Consider the following 18511-nt stretch of genomic DNA (forward strand, 5'->3'; position numbering starts at 1 on the left):
GCAGTTTATACACATCTGTGAGGCCACCTAAACCACACCCAGAGGTCCTCATTTCTCTGATGGTTCCTGTGCACCCCTTCATTCATGTACAAAAATTTAGCATAGCCACAGAATATCAGATCTTCAGTTAAATAAACAGATTCCTTGCTTTACCGACTTGATTAAGTCTCAAGAGTATTTTGCATGACATTATAGGTTCTTTATGGGATACTTCTATTAGAATATGTAAACTAATTTAAAGCAGTATTAAAACCTGCATTTTATTTGCCAATATGAAAGTGCACAAAATAATTCCCAGACACTAATATCTGTAAGATAGCCTCAGTAATAATTATCTTAGAAAAGATATAAAAGCAATAAAACAAGAGCATTGCATGAAAATTTGCAGACAAACCACTTTCTGGCTGAGGGCATACAAAGGCAAGCTGTATTTTCCCAAGCTACTGACAACATTAATTTCCCAGTTAAGCGCAAAGCAACGGATAAACTAACCCAGGGAATAGGCAGCAATTTTCTAAATTTCTGAAACTCAAGCAGCATCACTGAGACACAATCCAACTCAAATGTATGAAAGAGAAAGGAAAAAATACAAAGAGAGGCATGCTTTCCGGAAATACCTCTAGTGACAATTAAAGATGCTCCCTCATCATAGTACTTATATTGTTCCCACTACCACAGCTGCTGAATTTTTAGTTACGCAATTTTTAATGCCCTTCACTTTCAGATACTCCATCCTCATCTTGCAAGTTGGAAACTGGAGTAGAGAAGCTAAAGGACCCCTCACCAAGACACGCAGCAAATCTGTTCATTTCTATGCTTTGCCAGAGGATGCCCTGCTAAATGCGCTATCCTCCCACTGCTGTCCTCTAAGTAGGAGGCTGGATTCAGCTCTCACCTTTTTCTTCTTCCCTGAAGGGGTTAACTATATGTATATCAGTATTTGCTTTGCATTTCAGTGGCAGAGGAGGGGCCTGCACAATGTCATAGCCACAGAGCAAAGATGAATTGCATTTTAAGCTTGGATTTACCCAGTGGCTTAAAAAAAATGGGAACCTCACCATGAGATCCTGTCTCCTACACCAGTGATGCCAACTTGGGCATTCTCAGCACTTCACTCAACTGCGTTCTGGTTCTTCCTACCTCAGGCAGCACAGAGTTCACCAGATTGCTATTGCACCTGCACCCCGAACCTGGGTCTTTAGAGCAAGCAAAGCTATAGCACAACTGAAGAGTCATTAAACACATGCCTTTTTTCTGCTGCAACCTCAAACCCAGACCCAACAGGGAGTGGAGGTGGGAAGTTTGGGATACCCCCATGTCACACTGTCAGAGTCATGTGAAAGCACAACAGCACTTCCACCATCCCACTGAGGTCATGCTCACCCCTACCTTGTGGGGGAATAATAAATATAAAAATAACACTGTGTTACTCAACTAAGTCTCACTTGGCCTGTGCCTATTTTATCATATGCTCAAGAAAACCTCTTGTCATTGCCATAATTAATGCCTCCTAACCAAAGTAATTTTACAGGCCAACAGAAAGCAGGTGACACTTGCAGAGCCTGGACAGTGACAGACAAGATCAAATGCTCTAAGATTAGCTGATGAAAAGACAGGAGTCCTTGAGGAGTATCTCAGAACATACCTACTTCTGTTGCACATGTTACCAACCACCTCACCATTTCCCGCCGCCGCCAATTCAGCGTTGACAGAGTCATCCGCATCACCTATTAAAACAAAACAAAGTATAAATTAATCCAATAGCAAAACCAAGGCAGTATACAAGCAATAAGGTTTTCAAGTTATTAGGACACAGTGAGACTCAAAACGGCAGTCTCTTGCTCTCTCCGTTCTGTCACCTCTTTTTAGCTGATATGTCAAAAGATTTGAAAAATACTGCTCAGTTATCTTAGAGGAGCATGCAGAGAGTAATTCCAATTGCAGGTCTTTCAAGGTTAGAGGACAGACTGTTTTATCCAGAAAAAACAAAACAAAACAAAAAACCCAAACCGAGCCAATCACCAATTATTCAAATTAAATTATATTGTGACTCCTCCCTCTACGAATGGTAGTTTTTAAGTGGAAATGTGCCCGCTCACGTTGAGCAAACTAACCCATTCACTTTTCCCCCACAGCTGTACTTGTTTTCATTGACTTCACCAATACGGGCTGCAGCTACTGTGTACTGTGATTTGACTTCTGCTTATTCCACAAAGATATATGTACACACTTCCAGATATAGCCAGATATTACTAAAAAGCCCATAGCCATAGTTTTTCCCCATCTGAAAACAGTCCCCATAGTTGTCCCCATAGTTTCCCCACAGTTTTTTCCCCACTCTACACAAAGAAGCTCTATTGTAAGACCACCAGAATCCTACAACAAGATTTTTTTTCAGCTTTGATTGTAGTGCACATTTTACATCACTTACAGTTAGTGCCTGTGTTATTTCGCAAAACGTGGGCAAACAAGCATATGCTTTTTCAGTAACTGAAACTGCATGGAAAGCTTGCTTCAGCTAATTGGACAGACCTCACAGATATCTCAAGGAAGAAAACAAGTGGTTTTCCCCTCACAACATCAGGGATTATACTATGCATTACTGTTTGGTCATTACTGCAGGTCAGTCACAGAGCCCTCAGCATATTAAACTCATAAAATGCATTCATGAAACATCTTGGAGTTATCAGCAATTGTAAGAGAGCTCTTACCCCATATGCCCTCCCAATCCTAAGGAGACTTCAAAGTGACCTGCAGCCCTCTTCGTCATACTAGTTATTCCTGCCCCCTCATTTAGTCCTAAGCTGTAGACAGGGTAATCAAGAAGACTGAACAACTGCTGAGGAGCATAAGTGCACAGAGGATCTTTGAGAACTACGATTGTAAGCAATTGTCTGGGATTGTACACTGGCTTCCAAATATTCCTACCTTGGGGAGCTTGGTAAGTGGTCGTACTCCACTCAAAATAACAGGACAAGAAATTTGTTGGTCTTATTAGCTTCAGAGATTGTGGTATCATTCCTGCTAAACAGTAATCTAAGTGCCAGATCAGGAAGAGCATTTCAAAAGAAAGAAAATTGATCTCTAAGGAGCAACTCTACACATTTTAAAATACAGAAATATGTCTAAGGTAGAGCATGGAACTAGTTTTTTCTTGAAGCCTTTTGGGAAGAAAAATAGGCATCCTCCAGTTAAAATGCTCTGGAGCATAACTGCCTGACCTATTCTCTCTATCCTTTGATGGAGACTTGAGAAGGAGTCTAGATGACTTCCTGTATTGAGTCACATGCAGATTGAAGGCTAACACTCTCACAGTATACAAGATGAATTACTTAGCTTCACCCAAGTGGGAATGAATCCAAGAGAAAGTACAGAAAGGGTATGGACTGCTAAAGATTGAATTCTGGTACTGGTGGGAGAGGGAAGCAGAAACACTTTTTTTGTGAATAATGACTTCTCTGGAAGTCTTCTCTGATGACTTTCCTCTCTGTGGTGGTCTGTAAAACAAAGATTAGTCACAAGAGCCTTTGGTAAACATAGTGGGTATAATAGCTCCAGTGCAGGCTGTACTAACTTGAGAGCAAAAAACACCACCATATCTGGTCTCAAAAAGTTTCATGACTTGAACTGTTCTAGACTAAAGTCCTTTGCACGATATTATGTATTCTTTCATTTCATTAAACTGTGAAAAGCTGAGAATACTAAGACAGAGGCCTTTACTGATAATTAAAAAAAAAACCTCCAATGACTTCAAATAAAGCATTTATTGACATCTGGACCAAGGAGGAACTGAAGTGAATTTATAGCATGACCATGCAGGCAAAGAACTGACCTATCCAGGATCCATGCTGTGAAGTGACGAGAGCTTCTGAACTGGTCAGTAAGTCTGAAAACGCACAGTCGGACACTTATATCCCTGTGAATTATACAGCTTATCTGAAAGCCAAGTTCTCTCCCACAGAGAATAACTTTGACTTTGTTATGCTGGATTTTTAAAAGATTTTCTTGTCTAGAGGAACAGATCTCACAATGCAAGAGATGCAGCAATGGACAACTGACCGTTAGCTCCTGTACCAATGCAAAACCTCTGAATCACGCATACTGGAAGTTTATTAGTTCATTTTAACAGGCTTTCAGAAAAAGGATTCCACTTGCCGAGTGATCACCTGCGCTAACGTGCTCAGCAGTTCTGCCAGCAGTATATGTTTGCATGTGTACAGTAACACTTACTTGCATTGATGCAGCACACAATAGGAGGAGGAATAGAAGTCCCTCCTGTACCTGAAGATCTTACAACTTCTATGACTGTAAGATACTGAGGGACAGAATACACCTAAGATGCTCTGTGCCCACTTGGTCACACTGATAACCGTTTTCCATAGCTAGTTTAAATACCTTCCCTTTACTCATTCACTTAAAACATGCTAACAGTACTCACCACCAGGAATATAGCGGATGGACCCAGGAGTCCATACATTACTCCCAAATCTAAAACACTGTAAGAGATTTTTCTGCCACAGAAATCACAGTGACTGAGCTGTGAAATTGTTGGCATCCTCTCCTCAGCCCAAACTGGTAAACTTCTCAGTGTCATAGTTCAGCGGTAGAACAGAATACCTGGGAGGTCACTGGTGCTCACTTTACAATTTGAGGGGTAAAATAGACTTTTCTATAGCACAAAAACGTCATAAGCAGTCCAATACTAGATAGTGAACACAGACAATCTAACTGGCATTACGTTTGGGGAGGGGAAGGGGGTAAGCATCCATGAGCCATCAAAGACAGTGCCTTTGTGGGAATAACGTAGCTACAGAAGAGTACACAATAGTAAGTTACTACCAGCAAACTGTTACACACCTTTCTTCTTTTAAAGTAAACTATCTTTAAGATTCAAAAAAAAAAAAAAAACAACAACAACAACTTAATAAGCTCGGGGCAGAACAGTGGATAGTTTCTACCAGTTCTTTCCGACAACCTGGATTTATGAGAAGGTATGAGGTTTATGGTTTTTCTTTCACTAGACCTTACTGAGGACATTCTGATGAGCCTAGCAGTCACACACGGGCATCTATCAATACAGTGACGTACAAAGTGCGCTGTTACCACTGAATGACACTTGGTGAATACTTGAGATGACATATAGGTCAAACTTAAGGATCTTTCTCTCTCAAGAAAACAAACATTTAAGGCAGAAACGTACTGAGATGCGAAAAAAGAAGCAGACTTCTACAGCACCCTTGGGAATAAGACAGGCTAACAAAGCACAGAGAATCTCAGCTTTCTGATAAAAGATTTTAGCTTCTAAAAGTCTAGAATAGGCAAATAGTACCTTTCTCTTTGACATGAGAAGTAACTGGGATAAAATCCTTTCCCCATAAGTCTTTGGAGTTTTGTTTACTGAAGCAAAGTAATAAACGGTTTTCTGATCTTTGTATGTTTTTTTGAAGAACTCCCTGAAGAGGGATGAAGAGATTTATTTTTGTTGAAATGAACTGTGTAAACTCCAAGGTTCATCAGCGTACGGCAAGATTACCCCAGGTATCTAAAACTTAGCTATCTCCTCTTAATTTGTAAAGTCTCTCCTAAGAGGCTTAAAACTCATCTGAGGTTCTTGTACGCTTCAAGCAGTGTGATGCAGATGACTGTCCCACAGCCTGTGGAGCGCATGATTTGATCCTCCTCCGATGAAGGAAGGGAGGGGGCTACTGCTAGCACAGTCTCCCTTAGAAATAGGACATTATGGCTGACCTTGACATTTGTTATTAATTCAGCAAGCACCTTCCAAGTCTCCCAAGTTTGGGAGAAGGGAAGGGGACGGAAAGCAAGGCAAGGAAGTGAAGGGAAGGAAGTGAAGCGAAAGGAAGTGAAGTGAAAGGAAGGAAGGAAGGCATGAAGGCAGGGAGGAAGGAATGCTAAGAAACCCCCAGGACCGGAAAAAGATCTGGTGCATTTCTGCTTATTCACTTTTCTGGCACATAGAATAATTTTGCTCCCTGCCCACACCTGAATACACTCCCGAGGCCATTTGCATTGGTCCTCTGTCACTCCTGAACAGAAGAATGCCCTGCAGCCAGCCACTCCCAGTTCTGTATCACCTAGTGGCACAAAGGGGTCAAGGCAGCCCTTGCTCTGTGTTTACCAATCAACTGCACTTTTCATCAGCAAACAGAATCTAAAAGCTCCAGACAGAGCCCAAGCAGGTATGGTCCAGTGATTTCAAGAGAGCTGTACCCACTAACAGAGGGTCAAATTCCTGTCTTCTACTATAACAATAATGAACACGGAGAATACCTGAAGGCCCAACTCCAGAGAAACTTTCAGAAGAGTGATGTCCGGCAAGCTGTCCATGAGTGTTGCTATTTTAAATGCATCCTGGGCAAGTTTGAAGATGTGTGATGAGGAGTGGATATTTTTCTGGATGGATTCTAACACTGTTTCCAGCCTCCGAACATCACCTGCAAGGTGTAAACAAAATCACCAAAACAGAATAACCTCCCAAAACGTCCAGAGATGCATTAAACTTGAGCTTGTCATTACTACAGCAATAGTATGGTACTTCAGTTATATACATTTTGTTTTTATAAACCCTCTGTAATTAAATCATATACAAACAAAAGACACAAGACAGCACAAACTCTTCTAGTGCCTGGTGGTGTTAGTGCAGTACATGTCAAATAGTCATCTTGATTTCTGAATTGTAGAACTGATTTGTCCACTCCTGGGTCTCATAGTCTACACTGTGTGTCAGAAGAACAAAAAGCTGTCTCATCAGCCTCAGATCAAGCCCATCTGGCTTTCATCCAGCTAGGTTAACTACTTTGCTAGAAAATTAAGTGACAGGCTTAAGTCACATCAGTTTGTTGTTGCCATTTCAAGCTCCCGTCACACTACAATTTGGATTCCTCAACACAGGTTTTAAAATCTGTTTACTCTATGTAATATTAAAAACATACATTTAGTTGAGTATGTAACTGACAGCACTGTACCTTTGGCTGCTGTTAGCATGGTTGATGCCAGCTCACACTGCTGGGATTCAATGTGACTTAGGGTGAACCAGCGGGGATACCGGTTTGGAACAACTGATGCAATGTGATGTGGGCGGGACATGTCTCCTGACGGAGCTGTAGATTCCAATACTAGTAACCTGAAAAAAAGGAAGAAAGTCTCTTTAATCATTACTACATTTAGTTACTCATGAGCAAAACTAAAGCCACAAAAACACTTGGCCTTTTTTTTTTTTTTTTTAAGACATATGTCTTTTTTGGTTACAAAAAAGGATATTGCAAAACTATTTTTTTGAGAGGGAATCTTAAAAGTCCATTTGCCAAATTTGACTACGTAAGTGGGCATCTGTAGGAATTCACAGGACAATTAAGTCATTCAGTAGCCAAGACAGCAGAGACTTTCTCATCATCCATAGAGCCAGAGCTTTTTTGTTGTTGCTGTTTCAGTCTTTGAATCACAACCCTTCAAGGGATGAGGAGAAGTTATCCATCATACTGAGAACATGTAAATATTTTCCAGTATTACTTCATGGGCAAGTGCAACTTTCTTTGCTTGAAACTTCCGTAGCAAAGGGAGGGGGCAGGATTATTCAACAAGTCATTTGGATTTTGACTTTGCAATAAATTCAGACACAAAAGAGTACATTTTACTCTGCAACTATGAACTACTTTTAAAAGTCTTTAAATTTTATAATGTAATATAATCCAATGGTAAGGTCCCAAACAACAGTGACAAGAATCTTCCTTTAAAAGTTACTTTTCAGACTCCATCGTCTAATCCTGAAGCCAGAATTTCTTTGAGTATGCTCCAATCTAAAACAGTCTTACACACAAAAGAGAATTCACACGCAGAAAACTCAAAATCATTGTGTTTGTTTTTGACTACTACAGCTATAACAGAACTCATGGTCCACAGCAGACACTCAGCTGATGGCCCTTCGCCCACCCAAAAGCAATATATTAGGTAAGATAAATGCCAATACAAAAAGTAAGCGTGGTTGAAGGAAAATAACAAGGCACAGGTTCAGGATATGAAAGGTCAACAAGATGTAAGATGATAATAAAAGACAATGTCCAAAAGCAACATCTTTCTAACGGTTGTTTTCTTGATTAGCATTAACATCTTAGTTTCCTGGGCAGTCACAATGCTCTGACAAGTTATAGTAAAAAAAGAAAAGACTGTTATCTGTCAATGTGCTCCTATACTGAACACTTTCTAATGATTCACTCCTGTAACTTGCCAACTGTTCCTTGTCTAAGAGTGTCCTCTTTCTCGCTATCAAACTGAAGCCTGAAAGTGAGTGTGCTTGCACACTTGCTCAGCCTCAATGCAGTGTCCTCCATAGCCAATTGAAATTCTCCAATTTACTGTACAATGACTAGCAGTCACCCCCAACTGGAACATGCGTGTCTCTTTCTTCAGACACCAAGGAAATGCTATAAAAGGTCGGATGCAGAACAGCATCAGTAATATGATCCTACCTCAGGATATGTCTGCAATACAGTTCATGTGGACACACCCAGGCTAGGTCTAAAGTAACTAGCTCAAATGCTAGTGCAAGTGAACCACAGATGTTTAACTTCTCAGAAGTTTTCTGAGGAGCACTCTGACCCTCTAAGCTGAGGCAGCTAAAACATCATCAGTAGCAAAGCCAGTTTACTTCTACAGGAGCTGTAGGTAAAGGTGTATCTGCAGAACAGATACACTGTAAGCTATTCTCAGTCTTCTATGTATATTCAATATAATTCCCTCACACCTGTCACATCGAGTGCTCTCTTGGGGCATGCACGCACCCTATCCCAAAAGTCCATGTGAGCAAACTCGATACAGTCCTATTGTTTTATGGATGTACTGGATGAGAACGTCTAAAATCTGACTGTGATTCAGACTTCTATTTCTACCGATTTTCATATCCAAGTGACCTTCTACCAAGAAGTTATCTAGGAGGACAAGGGAAGCTGGATCTGTTTTGTCAATAATATTGAAAATACTGAACAATATTAAAAATCCATTGCATTGTGATGTTTTGTGATAGAATACTTCTTATGGAATAAACAAATTTAAACATAATTTACAATTTTTTGCACTTCAATAAATACCTAAGTTCTTTAAGTAACTGGAGCGCATAAGATATTTCCACAGCAAGAACGGAGACCTTAAGACAGTTTTAAGATAGCTGCAGAAGAAAGTCCATCAGTTTTCTGTAGGTTCCTGAGGCATACAAGAATACCTTTAAGAATTCTCAGAGAAACGTAATTTTGAATACATGCTCAGGTAGCTAGCAGGCATATATAAATACAACATACCATGTAAATAACCATCAGCAGGTTGTGCTAACATTTTCTGACACATATCACAGAATCACAGAACGGTTGAGGTTGGAAGGGAACTGTGGAGATCATCTAGTCCAACCCCGCTGCTCCAGCAGGGTCCTCTAGAGCACATTGCCCAGGATCACATCCAGACAGGTTTTGAATATCTCCAGGGAAGGAGACTCCACTACCTCTCTGGGCAACCTGTTCCAGTGCTCAGACACCCTCACAGGAAAGAAGTTTTTCCTCAGGTTCAGATGGAACTTCCTGTGTCTCAGTTTCTGCCCGTTGCCTCTTGTCCTGTCGCTGGGCACCACGGAGAAGAGGCTGGCCCCATCCTCTTGACACGCCCCCTTCAGATACTTGTACACGTTGATCAGATCCCCTCTCAATCTTCTCTTCTCCAGGCCGAACAGGCCCAGCTCTTGCAGTCTTCCTTCAGAGGAGAGGTGCTCCAGCCCTCTTAATCATCTTGGTAGCCCTCCGCTGGACTCTCTCCAGGAGTGCCATGTCTCTCTTGGACTGGGGAGCCCAGAACTGGACACAGTACTCCAGGTGAGGCCTCCCCAGGGCTGAGGAGAGGGGCAGGATCACCTCCCTCGACCTGCTGGCAACACTCTGCCTAATGCACCCCAGGCTCCCATGGGCCTTCTTGGCCACGAGGGCACACTGCTGGCTCATGCTTAACTTGTTGTCCACCAGCACTCCCAGGTCCTTCTTGGCAGAGCTGCTTTCCAGCAGGTCAACCCCCAGCCTGGACTGCTGCATGGGGTTATTCCTCCCCACATGCAGGACCCTGCACTTGCCTTTGTTGAACTGCAGGAGGTTCCTCTCCGCCCAGCTCTCCAGCCTGTCCAGGTCCCTCTGAAGGGCAGCACAGCCTTCTGGTGTGTCAATCACCCCTCCTCCCCCCGTTTAGTATCATCAGCAAACTTGCTGAGAGTGCACTCTGCCCCTTCCTCCAGGTCATTGATGAATATATGTTGAACAAGACTGGAGCCAGGACTGACCCCTGGGGGACACCGCTAGCTACAGGCCTCCAGCTAGACTCCGCACCACTGACCACAACCCTCTGAGCTCGGCCATCCAGCCAGTGGGTTGTTGTCAGTGCACAAATACGTGCACGCTAACATGAAAAAAATTCAAGTCAACTAACTTCACTTTTGATTTGGATTAGGAGTCAAACTGGTTCCCTAGTACCACTGAGACACCTCTTTAGCTTTATACATGTAAAAATAAAATACATATAAATTCTTCAGTTGATTTTTTACAAGCACAGAGAGAAGCAAAAAAAGATGTACTATTAAATCATTTCAATAAGCAGGAAAAAATCCCAACTACAGAATGCAAAAGGGATTATTAGGTTATGAGTAATGGTAAATAGACAAAGAGCATGAAAGGAAGAGGCTGTTTTGGGGAAATCTTTTGTCAGTTTGAATCCCATTGCCAGCTTCTATGTTCCTTTGCTGTGAAAAGAAATGCTGTTGTGAATTGGTGGCTTTCATGTAATTTTGGCAAGATTAGGGAGCATCAGAACAAGCACAGGCCGCAGCAGATTTAGCATTCTTCACTTATTTTTCCTTTCAAACGTCAATTATTCAGCCAGGATTTAGCAAAGCTACCTTGTGATTAAACATTTGTATTAAAGTCTGGCTCCCAAAGCAGAGATGAAATTCAGGTTTAAAACGGGATCAGCCAAACTAAGCCAAACATTCAAGTTCAGATTCCAAGTGAGCAGTCAACTAGGCCACAGCAGATCCACATTCTCCAAACCTCCGCTCCGTATGTTTCAGAGCTGCAAGCAGAAAACTCTAGACAGAAGTGACCATCAAGGATTGCAGACACTGCCCTTCTAGACCTGAGGTGTATAAAAGACACTAGGGTCTCAGCTTCCACTGATTTCATACTGAACGTTCCACACTCAGAAAGCTGCTCCAAAGCAGGTCTGAATAGAGAGAGGCAAAATACTCAAGACCTCTCTCATATGCAGACTGACTTCTATATGTTGAGAGCAACTAGCCATGACATGGTCTTGGAAAGTTAACTTTTTTAAAAATGTTGAGGGGAAGAAAGAAAGACGCTCTATTCCTAAAAGCAAGAGTAACTGTGCACAAAGACCTGTGCAGCACATTTACAAATTTCATCCATGCTGTTTCCTCCCTGTCATGGAGGAAGAGTTGCTCCAATTTCATTCTTATGAACAGTCCCACCTTACAACCAACAGACAGATATTCAGGCTTCATGTTTGCTTTTTCCTTCCCCCCTCAAATTAACATTAAGTTAGCTTCTCATTTGGTTTGTATCAGGAGTCAACTTTTTTCCTTTGAACCACTGAGCTATCACTTTGGTGTCAATGGAAAGTATAACCTTCTTTAAGAGAATTTTTAAGAAGCGCTGAGGAATGCAGACAGATATGGAATAGCAAGTGTCCACACCTGCCATTACTGCAATTCAAGGTAGTAAATCCACATATCGGAAGAGTGCCAAATAGCAAACTGTATAAAGACTGCTTATTGTCTAGGGCTGAACTCTCATCTGCCTTACAAAGTGATGTCAAAAAGGGCTAAGGAGAACAGCCCTGATTATGCTGATGTCTGCTGTGATTTTACCAGATAGAACAGAACAGATGGCTCTTTCTGATAATGGTCTGTTTGAGAAATAACTTCTCAGGCTGAGGTGGCATCTTCATACCAAAAGATGGCTGGAGCTTCCTAAGACTAACTGGAGATTTCATCATCTTGAATCTTTCAGTGTCTTGCTTGTTCTTCCAGTTGAGAAAGGAAATTTCCAGAAAAAGTTGTTTTCAGTTATGATTTGTTTCTGGGGAAAGCCCAAGTCCTTGGTCAAGAGGAATGGCATGCTGCTGTCACTTTCACTGAAGCGTTCAGTGCACTGTGTGAAACTGCTGACGGATGTCTATTCCAGCCCTTCTGCATGGTTTTAGCAGCTTAGTTTAAGGAGGAAAACTCCATACAAACATAATCTCTCAGAAGCACTTCGAAGTGACTGGAAATAAAGGTAAGGACACAAGTCTATTTTACAAAATGGACCTGCCATTTTTTTTAAATACACATTTTGTACTACCTTGCTGATCTGACATGACCAGGGTTATAGATACATTTGCTTCCGATGACAGAAAAGGGGTGTACTTAAATGGCCCAGTCAGCTTTCTCATCTTACGTTTGAATGTTGTCACAGTTCATCAATAATGCACTTTCTTCCTCTTAATCTAATTCCTAAATTGCTGATCATAAGCAGCAGGTATACAAGTATACTCTCCACATTTCTAGACTCCTTCCCTAACATCTATTACTGGACACTCTTTGAGAAAAATATCAGGCTAAAAAGACCTTTAGCCTGACCATAGCATAATAGCTATGTTTTGTTCCTATGCCTGCCCTCCTGTTCAGTCCTTTGAACACACAATTATTTCTCCTTCTGTTTTGCTTTCTGGAGAAACTGGTTCCAAGAGTAACACATCTACAAATCACCAGGATACAACCTGCCTGATTAATATACATGTAAGTTAAATACCACTTGTGCAGACAGTATGTCCTTCAACCACTGTGCAATCATTCTTGATAATGATGACCTGGAAAACTCAACACTCATATTTTTAACCTGGGCCTTGATATGCTCCTAGTACTCAGTTATGGCTCTTCTTTGTCAACCATCATTTACTCAAAGTTCTTGACAGCAACCAAATCTAAGGCAATCCAGATGGGACCAGTTTCTTCCCTGCACTGTGGGTGGACAACATAGATTTACCGTTGATCAGTGAGGTCGCTGAAACTTCCTTCAGAAGGACTGTCTTAGCCACCATTAACAATCCAGCCTTCCCTGAGATAAAGCCAGCACTCACTGAGCTTTCCCTGAGAAGCAGCTTTCTCCCAATTACTGAAGACAAATAGGATGCAAGTCAGACATTTTGTTGTCATGTGATATATTCCATTTAAATTCTAATGTTCTCCCAGAACTGTGCAAGACTGCTTAGTGATGAAGTGCACAAAAAATGTACTGGCTCAGACCACACCATGCGGCTTCAAATCTACCGTCTAGAGTTAATTGATAAAGGAGGCTGGTGGAACAAACAGTCCTGCAGAAGAGGCTATGCAGCAGAAGATCTTGAGACCTGACATCTTCATCTGTAAAGATGATTCATGCTGCTGGTGAGATGCCTCTTTCCTCATTTGCCCACCATTACCACCACATAGACATGCACGGGTGAGAGAACACACAGGCTAAAGCTGTCATTGTTTAACACAGAACTGCATTCCCCAAGAGTAGAACCCTAGAAGGGAGGATTTAAAACAGAATTCTGTTTTACAATCGGAAATAAACACTTAATTGCACGTTTATAAATAATTATACTGTACTTAGTACGGATTTCAATTGCTTTTACAGATGAGAGAACCAAAGTAACTTTTCCTTAAAGGGAACAATGCTTCTTTTAGAACAAAAGACCTGTTTTGATTGCCATACTTTTTCCCCTTTTTCCCAATAGTTTTTTTTTGCTCCTCCTACACGAGCTGTGAATACGTACCGCATGGCTCTCAGTGCAGTTTTGTATGCCAATTCAGCATCATGAGGTAGGAGAGAGGTGAAGAGATACTTGGCAAACGTGTGCATTGGAACGCTCTCTCGATGGATGACTTCGCCTAAACCACTGTATGGTCCAGCTGTGTGAAAGAGAAAGAGAATGACAATCTTTACAGAGTGTTAAAACCCCCAAACTTCTGGACCTTTAAAAATATTGACTATACCTTGGAGTTATAACTGGTACTCAGAGACAGAGACTGCTGTACAAAAGTTAAAGGTATAGTGGTATTTTGGGGGAAACGCTTACATACATTACGTGCCATATAGTCTTTAAGACAAAGAGACAGAACGCAAACTCTGTATAGTAGTAAGCATACAACCAGTGCAAATATGAATGACAGAACAGTTCTAGTGCTCTGTGGGGCTTATTCCACAAGTTTACAGCATGCAAAAGCAAAAGGTGAGAATCCCTGCTTCGCCTCTGCATGGTTATAATGTATGCATGAATCCTTACATGCTGCCCAGTGGTGCATGAATACTTGATCACAAATCTGCCAGAAAGAGTGTTTACAGTGGGAAAGTACATATCTTCGATTGTAGTTACATGACCAATCACTACTGCAGCACCCAATTCCTATTAATTTCACCTGACATTAGGTATTTAAATAACTCTGTGGCATGGGCTTTGTCCCCAGAGGAGACTGGGTCAGATCTTGCACTGAAGCCAGTTTTGTTAGTCTCTCACAGCTACATGGTCTTAGAATTTGTATTTGCTCTTGAGAAACTACAACCATTGCTGGGGCTACAGATTCTACTCACACTCAGTGCAGCCAGTGCACTATTTCCACTTCATAACAGCAGTGTCAGGATTGGCAAGAGACACGATAATTTAAAAAAAAAGTAAAAGCAACAATTGCCTTGTTGAATTCTGAACTTTCATGGTGCCTGTGAATCCCATTCTTACATTTTTCCTGAAACCTTGAGGCTGTTATTTCTGTTAATAGGAGATTTGTGTCAGGCAGTTTTTGACTTCAGCAGTTAGAGGTTTAGGCATTAAATGTTGAAAGATACAAGATAAGAATCTTAAACTAAGTATTATAGGACAATTATTGAACAGATAGCAGCCGGGAGTTACAGAATTTACTACAGGAGAAGAACTTCCTCCTCTACTAGAAATTTCAGCCCACCATGCTTGGTTGGATGAATGACTGTGTGAGCACACTTCTTCTTCACTGCAGTCACATGTGTCATTTAAACAGCCTCCAGCGGCGATTCAAACTAACATGGACAACCCTACACTGAAGCAGATGAGGAGTACTCACACAACTTATTCAGCCACTTCTGCTGCAGAGGGTGATGAACTTCATGAGAGGCAGTAACAACTTAGACCAGTACAGCAGTTTCGGCAATATTTTTCTGACTGGTGCCTTAGCACAACACACACAAATAGAAATCACTAAGCTTGAAAAAATCTTAACTCCACAGGTGGATGTTTCTGAAGACCAGGGCAGATTACAGAAATGTCACTGAAGACTTAATAGGTGACATACTGTGTCTCATATAATGATTGGAAATGAAGTTCAAAGCCATTCAAAATTATCTGGCATTGCTTCAATGAAGGAAGCCATTTCATGTAGGTTTGCCAATTGGTGGTCCAGTCAGAGACATAAGTTAGGACATGAGAAATGCATGACAAAGCATCTCTATGAAAATACGTTCTATCATTAACATAGTGGCCAAGCAAAAAATTAAAACAGAACAGTTCTCGCAACACAATCTGTCTTCTGCTTTCCCACGCATTCAAATGGTAGTTACACACAGTACACGTTAAGCTACATTAACAACCTAGAAATCAGCTTAATATTGGATTAAGTTCTCTTTATTATATCTACAGGACTTTTAACTATGAAAACACAATTGATATGATTAGGATCTTAAATCACTGTACAGTGTTTCCTCCCTGTGAGCTGACAGTTTCTTCCTGACCTGGAGTAAACTGAAGCTACTGCAGGAAGGCCAGATTTATTAGCATACAGTAATGCAATACCCTCTTCACGTGCTTCTCAGCACAACTATTTCCTAGGCAGTTACTTCAGCAGATTCCCTGCTATGTTCACTTGTTTACTACTCTCGGCAATCATGAAAAGAGTATCAGCGGTCAAAGTAGTAAACTAGAAGTATCACGGAACACTTGAGATAAATCCTGCTTTTTCTTCATCAAGTATCCTTGATAGTAAATAAATGCAGCAGATTGATTCAATAAACCAAAGGACACGGTAGTTGTTAATAGCTGGATCCAGAGTAGCTGTTCTTGTGCAAAGGCCGTAAAACAGCAGTAGAGCTTCACCATAATGGAAACTCTCCCTGTGGCGCAGCTTCTCTGAAGTTTCAAACAGTTTAGGGTTCTCAGCTTTGGGTCACTATTACTGACCAAAGTCTTTAAGGATCCGGGCAGTAACAATGACTCAAAGCTGAGAACCCTAAACAACATACTGCATCTCTTCTATTAAAGAAGAAGTTTTAAAAGACACATTTCTTACAGAAAGCAAGCAAAAATTCTCTGACTGGTATAACAGTGTTCAAAACTCACCTAGAGGACTATTGCACTCTCCAGCCTCCCTTGAGCTAGCACTCAAAACTTGGACCATGATTTGGATTATTTGATTCCTTTAAAGTGTTTTCTTCCATTTGAAAAACAAAAACTAGAAAGAGACCCTCAGAACCCACAAGACTACCCTCTGAACAGGAGACTTAAGTACTACATATTAAGACCTGTTTAAAGCTAAGGCAAAGGGATGCAATTTTTTCCACTCATTTTACAGAAATCCATTATGATGATTCCAAGGCATGAGCTGTTTGTCTCAATCAAAATTTAGTCACAAGATCAGGACCTAAGCCACAATATTTCACCATATATTTAGATTTTCATGTACGATGCACATCTTTTTAATTCCTACAAAAAAAAAAAAAGTTGCATTCCTGTCCCAGCAATTGTAAGTGAACTCCTCGGGGTTTTTAGCTGGGAACAGAGATAAAAATCATCCTTTTACAAAGTTGCCAATGTCCCTTTTCAGGCTAATAGTGACATTCAGAATTTTGCTACCTGAGAATTGTTGTTAATCAATGTCTTTATTAATTAATTGTGGGCCTGAGTTGTATAATTAGGACACTGAGATCATGACGAGCATGAAATCTAAAGAATAAAATGCAATAAAAATTAAAATCAAGGGCCTATAGGTCAGTTGATGCCATATCTCTATGGGCATGTGACATTTGAAGTGTATTAATTTTTATAAGAGATTGGTAAGGCAGTTCTGCTGGCGTTCTACTTTAAAAAATAACTTATATAAGTCAGCTTCCGCAAGAATGCTAGTTCTGTGGCGTTTTGTAATTGAAAACAGTTTAAAGAAGCAGTTAGCATCTATATTGAGCTACCTTCTAATAGGAAGACTGCTTGTTTTCGAAAAATCTTCACCAGAGTATCATCCAATTCAATTTCCTGTAGCTTAGAAATGAGCTGCTCCTCATTTCGACAAACCTTCTCTTGTGCATACAAGCCATCTGGCATTATTCGCTGCTGTCCCAGCCCTATCAATGCTACTTCCACAGCCAGCGTTAAATAAGATTCCCCTTCTTCTAAGAACTTATGTGCAGGCAGGTGCTGGTACTCCAGAGATTTGCATTGCCCCATGTTCTCTGTAGAGGGTGACACAAAAAGAATAACACATCAAAAAATCATTCTAATCCATAATCTGCCTATAATCCCACATTTGCAAATGCTTCCTCTGTCAGCATTTAATTTTTTTTAATGATTTAATTGACTATATGAATCAAGATTCAATGATCCACTGTAAACTACTCAATCCAATTCCAGAAGGCAAAAATACAAAAAATTACAAAATAATTACGTTTTTTTAAAAAATCCACTAAAAAGTTTTCATAATTAAGCTGCATCATTTAGAGAAAGGCAGTTTCTTTAGGTCTGTTTTAATAAGGTCAAAATTGGAAGATCCATTTCAATTTTTTGTTTTCTCTGCTCATTTCTGGATGTACTTAAAAGCCTTGATGTTGCATACAGTGGAAAGGGAAGGTTGCTCATACATCTGCATAGGTTCCCGTTGAAGTTAGGATTGTGCAGATACAATAAGCCTTGGAACTTCATGACTTTTTAGCATCCTCCACTCGTCGGAGCTCTGTTTAGGCCTTTTTTTAAATTAAATGCTACAGTTGTATTTATGATAAACAAGTATTACGTTTCTGAACTTTATTTACACTAGAAGTCTTACTTTTAGTAAACATTACTTGCAAATTCCACACAGACTAAGTCATAAATTGCTTTAAGGAGTACTATTGATTCATTTTGCATTTTACAGATCTACCACGTGACAAAATGCTATTCCAACCTCTAGCAGCTTACAGTCTAATTTGGGAACAAAAAGAGTTATTGCAGATAGATGTAATGGAACAGACAACTGCAGCCAATGAGAAGGCAGAACGCATCTGGTAGACTGTGTGTGCAGAGGGAGGTTACTTTTCAACATATACTCTTTTAATTTCATGTGTTCTTTCCTAATTGCAAGTAATCTGATTTCTGTTACTTTAATTAAAGTTATTCCAGAAGTGGTGGACATAGCAGCTTATTGAAGAAAACCTAA

The 18511-nt window shown here is 40.6% G+C and overlaps 1 protein-coding gene across 2 annotated transcripts in view; it reads right to left on the reverse strand.

Annotated features, from left to right (window-relative positions):
- The window catches only part of LOC104146912 (zinc finger SWIM domain-containing protein 6), a 116529-nt gene that overhangs the window by 3471 nt on the left and 94547 nt on the right, over nucleotides 1-18511 (reverse strand). For both annotated transcript variants that reach the window (XM_068927476.1, XM_068927475.1), the window contains 5 exons: nucleotides 17292-17552; nucleotides 13861-13996; nucleotides 6987-7144; nucleotides 6292-6455; nucleotides 1646-1727 (listed from right to left, as the gene is read on the reverse strand). In XM_068927476.1, coding sequence (XP_068783577.1) covers nucleotides 1646-1727; nucleotides 6292-6455; nucleotides 6987-7144; nucleotides 13861-13996; nucleotides 17292-17552 — 801 coding nt within the window. The remainder of the gene's footprint in view (nucleotides 1-1645; nucleotides 1728-6291; nucleotides 6456-6986; nucleotides 7145-13860; nucleotides 13997-17291; nucleotides 17553-18511) is intronic.

The sequence above is a fragment of the Struthio camelus genome, chromosome Z (genome assembly GCF_040807025.1).
Source record: "Struthio camelus isolate bStrCam1 chromosome Z, bStrCam1.hap1, whole genome shotgun sequence".
NCBI classification, from domain to species: Eukaryota; Metazoa; Chordata; class Aves; order Struthioniformes; family Struthionidae; genus Struthio; species Struthio camelus.